This window comes from Leucoraja erinacea, chromosome 10 (genome assembly GCF_028641065.1).
Source record: "Leucoraja erinacea ecotype New England chromosome 10, Leri_hhj_1, whole genome shotgun sequence".
Taxonomy (NCBI): domain Eukaryota; kingdom Metazoa; phylum Chordata; class Chondrichthyes; order Rajiformes; family Rajidae; genus Leucoraja; species Leucoraja erinaceus.
This window is the reverse complement of record NC_073386.1, coordinates 44,654,060-44,663,730: the sequence shown is the minus strand read 5'-3', so window position 1 is coordinate 44,663,730 and position 9,671 is coordinate 44,654,060. Positions and strand designations below refer to the sequence as shown.

Here is a 9,671-nt window from a genome sequence, read left to right as displayed (position 1 = left end):
AATCAATAACCATTTTGCTGTATGTGCGTCTTTCTTACAAAAAATGTCGTTCAGACGCTGATGCCTGACTGTAAGTCAATGTAAAAAATATATAAACGATCACTGTATTTATAAATAAAGCCTGTGACACGCCAGTCCGCATAAACATTTCTAAACTAAATAAATAGCGTCACGTTCATTAATATAGTTATATTAAGTTTAATATCTAATTAACATATTACTGTTTTGATAGGGACTGGAAAATGCCCTGAAATAAAGCAAAATCAGTAAATGAACAAAATATCTTGCATGGATGGCATCGTTCTACATTTGCTCCCCCCCCACCCTCCAAAAAAAAGTGAAATTGCAAAATAAAAGCCCCAAGTGAATAATTTGAGGTCTCGTCTTGCTCCATTCCGCCAGCAAGTTTATTGATAAAGAATGCTTTGATCACCCTGGTGAAATGGTGCTTGTAGGAATGAGTGGTGCTACTGTTGTCGAGGCCGGATCTATGTTGACGATTACATGAAATAACTCGAGTTTTGCATGGCTTAACAGAGGGAAGTCTGACGTTAGCCCCTCACGTGACAATCCTGAGAGTATATCTTTAACTGAGACAATCACCAGTCTTTATATATATATAAAGGAGGCATAAAAAGCTAAAGAGCTGCGTGCCTGCAAACGTTTTAAAAACATTGCCAGGAATTATAGGAAAAGTTAAAACGTTGCGATGGGCAAATTGAAATAGGCTGTCAAAAAGTTAAATGTGAGTGTTATTGACAGCCCCTTGACCTGCATTAAAAAAGCGTTGTCATCTGATCTGCAAGGGACTGCCAGCTGAGACAGTGTGTATGTGAGAGAGACGACAGGCTGGAGAGAGAGAGAGAGAGTGAGAGGGAGAGAGAGAGAGAGTGAGTGAGAGAGAGAGTGTGTGAGAGAGAGAGAGAGGGAGAGAGAGGAAATAAGTTTCATCAGAAAAGAAGCCTAGCTCTTACCTTTTTTTTGGTGATTTGTGAAAGGGGAGCGCGATGACCCTGTCAGGCAGCGGCAGTGCGAACGACATGTCAGGGCACACGGTGCTCACGGGAGAGGATGTCGATATTGATGTGGTAGGAGAAGGAGACGAGGGCATGGGGAAGGACAGCGACTCGGAGAGCCACGCCACCCACGACCAGGGGGGAGAGGTGGAGGAGATCGGGGCGAGGGAAATCGCGGAAAGCCCTTCCGCTCTCTGCCAGCCTTCCTCGGAGGGAGAATTAGCCAAATCGGAAACTCAGGAAAGTGGCTCTACCAGCGGCAACAACGTTTCAAAACCCAAGAACAGCCTGGTGAAGCCACCTTATTCGTACATTGCTCTCATCACCATGTCTATCCTGCAAAGTCCCCAGAAAAAGTTAACCCTTAGTGGAATCTGTGAGTTCATCAGCAACCGTTTCCCTTACTACAGGGAGAAATTCCCTGCCTGGCAGAACTCTATCCGCCACAACTTGTCACTGAATGACTGCTTTGTGAAGATACCCAGGGAACCTGGCAATCCCGGTAAAGGAAACTACTGGACGCTGGACCCACAGTCAGAAGATATGTTTGACAACGGGAGCTTTCTCCGTCGGCGGAAAAGGTTCAAGAGGCAGCCGGCGGACCATCTGAGAGAACAGACTGCGCTCATGATGCAGAGTTTTGGAGCATATAGTCTGAGCGGCCCTTACGGGCGTCCCTATGCTCTACATCCCGCCTCCTACACTCATCCTGCAGCTCTGCAATATCCCTACATCCCTCCTGTGGGTCCCATGTTACCCCCGGTCGTCCCGCTCATCCCGTCCAGCGAACTCAACAGGAAAGCCTTCAATTCTCAGCTCAGCCCCAGCCTCCAGCTCCAACTCAGCAGCCTGAGCTCGGCGTCCATCGTCAAAACGGAGCCCTCCATCAGACCTTCGTTCAGCATCGAGAATATCATCGGGGTGACAAGCACGTCGGGCAGCTCACAAACTTTCCTCCGGCCGCCAGTGACCACTCAGTCGGCGTTGATCAGCCCTCAGCCCTTTTCTTTAGCGCGAACCACGGCCGCAATCACCCCTATCATCAGCGTCCCCACGAATATCATCTCCGGACAATTCTTACAGTCAGCAGCTTCGGCCGCCGCAGTGACCAAATGGCCATCTTAATACCTTCCCCGCTTCCAAACGCTCACTCACCGGACCTTTTTTCTGCTCCTGTGGTAGTGAGTTGCACTGAACTTGACTGCAAATGATAGACTATAATCTTATCTATATATAAAAAAAAAAGGAATGCTTTCTGTACAGGTAAATACGTTTGTAAATATTTGTATAAAGAACCTATCGGTTCATAGTCATTGAGTTTTATTTTTTAATTAGACTATTTCACAGTTGTAGTATAGAGCTTTGGGCTTTCACACTTAATGTCTTTTTGAAAGGTTCATTGCCAGTAGTTTATTGATGAACATGTACAGATATTACGGAAGACTGAATCATTCTAAAGAATTAATCCAACAGGAGAAAACTGTCAATATTGTATACGACTACAAAAAGCTTAAAGCCCTTTATAAGAATTAAATATATGTATTCTATGTAGCGCCGCCGTCGTGTTGTACAATGGGAATTAAACTTTATAAATAAATTTTACAAATTGCAAACATTCATGTTTTTATTCATTTCTCTAGAAAAATATGCTATTGGCTGATAATTGCAAAGTGTATTTCTGTGGTAAATGTGCTGTGCGCGGGAAGACACTGCCGGGTCAAATTCATTGCCATGGTTGTAACCTGCTAAAGATAAGCAACATGGCAGCTCGGCTTGTTCTTATCAATTAAAAAAAAATCTTTGGAGCGACGACATTGAGGTCATTGCCTTTAAAAATAAAAGTAAAAGCCAATTAATCAGAAGGCACTTTGCTGTAGATATGAGAGGTGAAATTTGAGCTGACAGCATCTACTGTACAACTTAATGGAAGAGAGGTTCGAAAAGGCAAAATAAGCACGGCTCGACTGAAATCTCGTTCTTTTTCCATTTTAGTCATGTCGCGAAATCGTTTGACCTGGGAGAATTTTTATCATTTTAAAAGGCCGTGCTTAGAAAAAATTCTAAGCAAGGCGCGTTATCATGAAATATATATTTTATATCTAAATAAACGTAATTCCGATTGTAAGTGGTAATCTTTATTTTAATGTGGAATCGCCATAGATTGCACTATTGATAGTATAGCAAAATATTAGCGTCTATTACTTAAAATTGGTTGTAGAGGTGTTGTTCGAGCAGATTTAGTTTTCAGTAAAGGAACCAGGTTTTACGATCTACCTGGAGTTACCGTGTATATTTCTTTGCACAATTTCCCCGTAACTCCTACATTATCACTGGAATAATAACACACAAGTTCAAATGAGGCACAAAGGCGCACCAGTAATCGGGTGCTTGCAAGTTTCATGAAGCAATGCAAATAATATGAATGGGATTTAAATACAGAGTACATTGTGGGATTTTGTATAAAAAGAAAATAGGCAATTAAAGGGGGATAAAGGTACTATGAAGAGAAGATCTAAGGGTTCTGGAGATATGTTGCTCCGTTGACAATCTTATCATTTCTCTGTGGCTCCCACTTGCAGACATGTTTTATATTCAGCTGAGAGGTATTGTGTTTGAACGAATGTTCAATAAATATTATTCAATTGTAATTTAAATACCATTGGAATTGTCCCAGTTCGGAAGCTAGACCCTCTCTAGAATGGAACATAATACTGTGAAAGCTGGAGATGTAGTTCTTCCAACTTGTGTAATATGAATTCAATCAAATACAACGCACTGCACTGACCCTACATGCTGTGTATGGGGAGCGAAAAAAAATAAAGCTGGGGTTCTGGGACAATTCTGTCAAGTCTCTGTTTTAAACCAAAGCAGAGGGGCAAATAAGTCGAAGCAGATAGTATTCGTTTTATTTTGTAAGTGATCGCGGGCGACGAGATTGCGTTGAGATCGCTGGCGCTTCTCTTCTCCCTCGGCTGTTTGTCGATGTGTCGCGGCTTAAGTGTCGCTTCTGGTATTGAATGTCCATATTTACTTCACACTCCGTGCTTAAAGAGAGTTGCTAGATGACTGACCCCGTCCAAGTTGACCAACATTTGCGTCCGGGCCAAGGCTCGATTTCTTTCTGTAACCGTCAATATTATTTTACAGTGAGCTAACATTTGTACGTCCGTATAAAAACACCAAATGAAGCGAGCCGCCCCGCTCGCCGGGGTGTGGTCTGAACACCAGGGACATACATATATTTGATAACCATTTGACACGGGCAGAAATGTCCGCCTCCAACTTTATTTGAAGGGCAACATAATAACAGCAGATCCTGTCCCTAAACTGAATCTGCACAAGTAATCCTTTTACAAGGAAATTGAAACTGATCTAAAAATGTTGTGCCTCTTGTTTCTATAAACGTAACAAGATGTTAGGCATTTGCGACCCTACTTATGAGTGGAGTTTACACAAATCAAGCAAATGGCGGATGGTTCGTGAAACATGAGCATTGGTTCTATATTTGACTGATACCCCTGGGAAAGTAGAAAGCGACTCCTAAAATCACTGTCCGTCTCGGAAACCTGCTGATATAACCATTCCGAAATGACAGCGCTCATTCCAACACTGACCCTTTGTTGCCTCCAACTTATGCCCGTTCGAATTTCTCTCCAGTTGTAACTTTTGAGTCACCTTCCGGTCAACTATGATGTTCAAGTGATTTATTTGTCATGGGTTTTCGCGCAACGAAACGACGTGAATATGAACTTCGCCGTCTTCTGCATTAACGCGGGGCAGATGGGGTTTTACCCGTCTCCAACCCACCTGCTCAAAATGATTTTGTTTTTAAATGATAGAATCTCTCATCTGGAGCAAATGCTTAATGTTATTGAACCCCGAAGGAGAAAGGACAAGTTGAGGCTCAGATCAGCCACGACACGAGTATTGGTAATCAACAAATTTCGTTTTAGTCAGAGTTTAGATCTCAGAGCAGTGTTGATAATGATGTGAGCAACATCATAATAATTATTGCAGCTTAACCAAATCTCGTTCCATTTGGAAGCTCGGGATTTGATTTGGACGGGGGTGTGTGTTACCACAACGGAGCACTAGATGGCACTTACGGAATGTGCTTGAAATGTCTGAAATGTTAACAACTGTCCGAGAGGTACTTTCAACAGAAGAGCAAATAAAAAGTTTAACTCGTGCCATCCAAATATGCAGGCAAATCGTAAATGTGCGCATTTGTCTGTGTTAGAATTGTGTTTCGAATTTTCTGAAGAGTTGCCCGTGATTGTAAACAGAAGCAACATTTAATTTAGTAGGTATGTTCGGGAGGTTATTTTCGGAGTGAGTCTTGAGAAAGGCTGTGGCCTCCTTTGCCCGGGTCCCAACTACTTCTGCATTTAACACGTGAATGTAACCTTTACTCAGCGGGCTCTATGACCAGGAGGTTTCAATGTGAGGAAATCAGTATGATTTTGTTTCAAAAATCCGCCGACCCTTTGCTGGGTGGTGGGATTGGAAGAGTAGGCGATCCTGCAGTCAGTGGCTGGCCACATCGACTGCACGGCGAGCTCGTAAATAAAGCGATAACTGAGCAAAATCCATTCCCAAATCCCATCCACTGGCACCGGTGTTTAAAATATATCAACGTAAAAAGTTAAGCGCTATCTTTAGCGACCACACATAGTCAAGAAGAGACTTCAAATAGAACCAACTCTCATTGTTAACCTAAATAAATAATTATTTGGGGTTATTTCACCATCACTTTTACCTGCACTTTTCTCGTTAGCTCGTACCTATGCCCAGAAAGGCAATTTAATTAAAATGTTGACCCCAGTTTCTGTATTTCCAATACCATTGAGTTCAGTTGTGAATAACCAACAGGATAATTCACGCCGTTCAACCCTTGAGTCAAGGTGTGCTACTTATGGCTGGTGCGTTCTTAGACACATGTCCACCAAGTGCCAGGAATATCTCTCCCGCTTCTAAATGCATTTCGAGAGTACTATTTACAATTATTTGGCGGCAATGGGATAAAAGGGTGTATTTTAAAATATTGTCAGTGAAACATATGCACCTGGGAGTGATTTATCTGATAGATTTGATAGTGTTGGACTATGGAAAGACAAGTTTGCAGAGACTAAGGGTGTCATACAATGATGCCATGAGAACACTGCTAAGGCAACCTAGATGGTTTAATGCTAGTAACATGTTTGTGGCTGCAGGAGTCAGTACTTTAGAAGCTATCCTAAGAAATTCATCTGCAGGATAAATGACTCTAAAAATGTAATTATTGTGGCCTTGTCAAACATAAGGTTTAGCACTACACGCTACGAATCCAAGTTGTGCAGACACTGGTATCGTTGTCTCGTTGTAGGACATTGGTCATTATTTTTATTCTGGATTTTAATTCATGTATTGTGTTTTTTTTTAATATATAATTTATGATGCTTTTATAAGTGATATACTAAGAATTTATATGTACTTTATGATGTTTTTTAATATGTAATGCAATGCATTTTTATGTAATGTTGTCCCTTGTCTGGACCTTGAGTCCGAAATTAAATGTAATTATTATTATTATTATTATTATTATTATTAAAACATGTCCGAATTAACTTATTTCACCGAGCGAATTTCAAATGAATGATCACGATGTATCTATTTTACACACAAACAAGTACACACGATCTGTGCGCGTTGTTCATGGCATCTATGATTGCTGGATATTAACAACTATTTTTAATGTATGAGCCTTGATAAATACGTCAGTCGATATAGTGCAGCTGACGACATTGAAATATAAAGAATAATTTGAGCTGTCAGAAGCTGACGTTAACATTCAATGACATTCATGCTAATAGAGAGAACAGTTCCATTTCACTTCAACTTCTAAACAAACAAAACATAGACGTCGTTGGACTTTAGGTCAGCACACTCACGGTAGCAAAACCCTTGAACATTTTCATGAAATGATTTTAAAAATAATTTTAATAATTCACTAAAACTTACAAACGAGCTATATTGTGCGCTAGAACAATTCTGTACGCGAGGAATTATCATAAGATGGAAAAAACGAAAAGTAATCAGCAACGATAGTCTCATCAGAATAAATGAAAACGGATCCAATTAAATTGTTCTACTTTTGTATTAAAGCTAGGAAATTCAATTAAATATCATTCTCAAATCTTGTCAATATCCAGTTCAACTTAAATATATTCGAGGTTATGTATGAGACATCTAATTAGATAAAACTAATTGCTTCAACCGGTTCCATTATAACGTATGATGACAAATGAGGTTAAAATAATATTAATTTTGGCAGCAATACAAGGAAGCCTTGCAGAAAGTTTAAAAACAATCTGGCGATAGAACTCAACTCATTGTCATAAACGATCGTTGCAGAATTGCGTCTTTTCCCCACCATTCGATTGGAGTTATGGTTGTGAACTTTTATGAGTGTAGGTAAATCCTGTTTTCATGAACTACCTGATCTCATTGCCCACTTATTAATAATTGTCTGGCTTAATGTAAGAAACACATGCAGTTCTATAATCGGCGTGGTTCACTCCACCGTCTATTTTTATAGCTTCTCTCCCAGTTTTTCTTCGTCTGTTCTTCATCAGTATTGGTAGTCATTCACACGCCTTTAAGTGCAAAGGGCGACAAACAATTATAACACAACACATTTATAAAATCATGCCACGAACCTAATGAGAATTTAAATATCTTTCTTATTTATCCATTCTGATATAACCACGAAATTTACTAAATGCGTCAATGTGAAATAAAACTCTAATGCGATATTTAAAATGCAGTTTCTTGCAGTTGGGATTGAAGCAGCTTCTGAAATAGTTACAGCTGTCAATTGCAGCTTAACAACGTTTTATAAAATGCAAGGATTGCAGTTATCCGATGATAATTTAAACCATTTTAATGTTTATATTTGAAAGTGACACGAGGTGGGTTCTACAGAATTTAAATCAGATAAGGCTGACACAAACGACTCATTGCAGACAGACAGACAGATAGATAGAGCAACCTCTCCCTGGGACTCACAGCTCAGCCCTACGTCATTGCCTGGCGCCGGCCGCCAGCAAAGCGGCTCGGAGCGCATGCGCGGGCTTCAGGAAGTGCTGGGCAGAGAAGAGAGGAGAGAGGGAAGGGGAGAAGGAGGAAGAGAAGGAGGGGAGGAGAGAGGGAGAGGAGAGAAGAGAGGAAGATAAGGAGGCGGCGGCTGGGCAGGGCGGAGTGAGAGAAGAGAGGATAAGAGAGGAGAGGGAGGGAGAAGGGGAGAGGGAGAGGAGAGGGAGAGGGGAGAGGGTGAGGGAGAAGGGGAGAGGGTGAGGGAGAAGGGGAGAGGGTGAGGGAGAAGGAGAGAGGGTGAGGGAGAAGGGGAGAGGGAGAGGGAGAAGGGGAGAGGGAGAGGGGGTGAGGAGCTGCTCGTTTTAACATGGAGATATCGAGTATGGTTGCCCTGGTGCTCATGGTCAGCTTCACAGTGCGCTGGGCAGTGTCTCTGAACTCATACTCAGGTAAGTGCTGAGAGAGTCCTGACTGACTCTGTTGATCAGCCAGAGGGATGGTAGGAGGAGGAGGAGGATGATGGTGGTAGTGCATGGGCTGGGAAGGTGAACAACGGTCTTTACTTTTTTGGATTGTGGATGTTTCAGGTCGAGACCCTGCATCAGATTTCTATTTCAGAATCTGCCTTCTGAGCATCCTTCAAGAGGGCGAAGCCATGCAAAGCCTCCAGCCCAGACAGTTTACCTGGCCAAGTGCTAAAGACCTGTGCAGACCAGCTTGTTAGCGTATTTAAGGACTTCTTCAACCTTTTGCTGCTGTGGTCTGGTGTTCAAAACTGCCTCAATGACTAGAATCTGGTAGTATTTGCATTCATTGAAATTAAGTGCGACAAGGGGTTGGGTGTGATGGAAATCAACTCCTACCTAGGAATCACCTGGATGTACAGGTCCAGATCCTATTTTCAGTGGCTCTCCACCCTGCGCTGGTTGCCATGGACATGAAGATCATTTACGTCAAACTGATGTTTATTGATTGCAACTCGGTGTTTAACACAATCGTCCCCTTCAAACTTATCAGCAAGGTCCAAGAACGAGGTCTCTACACCTCCCTTTGAAAATGGATCCTTGACTTTCTCAACAGTTGACCTCAATCAATGCGCATTGGTAACAAATGTGTAGGAAGCAACTGCAGATGCTGGTTTACATCGAAGATAGTCACAAATTGCTGGACTAACTCAGCGGGAAAGGCAGCATCTCTGGTGTGAAGGAATGGGTGGCATTTTGGGTCGGGTTCCTTCTTCAGACGGAAGCTCCTTGTTTCCACAGGGAGATAGAGCAGCTGGTTGAATGGTGCCACATCAACAATCTGTCATGCAACATCAACAAAACCAAAAAAACAAATTGAAGATAGACACAAAATGCTGGAGTATCTCAGCGGGACAGGCGGCATCTCTGGAGAGACGGAATGGGTGATGTTTAGGGTCGAGACCCTTCTTCATTGTTGACTTCAGAAAAGGGTGGTCAGACCTTGCAGCAGTTTTCCTTGGTGGCCGAGAGTGGAGAGAGTTAGCAACTTCAAATTCCTGGTGTTAACATCTCAGATGACCCATCCTGGGACTAGCCATAGCTGGATACGATACGA

The 9,671-nt window shown here is 42.2% G+C and overlaps 2 protein-coding genes across 2 annotated transcripts in view; both read left to right on the top strand.

Moving 5' to 3' along the window:
• Positions 1 to 1,007: 1,007 nt before the first annotated feature.
• On the top strand, positions 1,008 to 2,631 carry foxd3 (forkhead box D3). The gene has a single exon (XM_055642088.1). The coding sequence runs from the start codon at positions 1,008 to 1,010 to the stop codon at positions 2,139 to 2,141; it is 1,134 nt and encodes a 377-aa protein (XP_055498063.1). The 3' UTR covers positions 2,142 to 2,631.
• Positions 2,632 to 8,391: 5,760 nt separating this feature from the next.
• Positions 8,392 to 9,671, top strand: part of alg6 (ALG6 alpha-1,3-glucosyltransferase) — a 45,426-nt gene continuing 44,146 nt past the window's right edge. Inside the window, exon 1 of the mRNA XM_055642089.1 lies at positions 8,392 to 8,539. Within this exon, the coding sequence (XP_055498064.1) occupies positions 8,458 to 8,539 (82 nt within the window). The 5' untranslated portion in view covers positions 8,392 to 8,457. The remainder of the gene's footprint in view (positions 8,540 to 9,671) is intronic.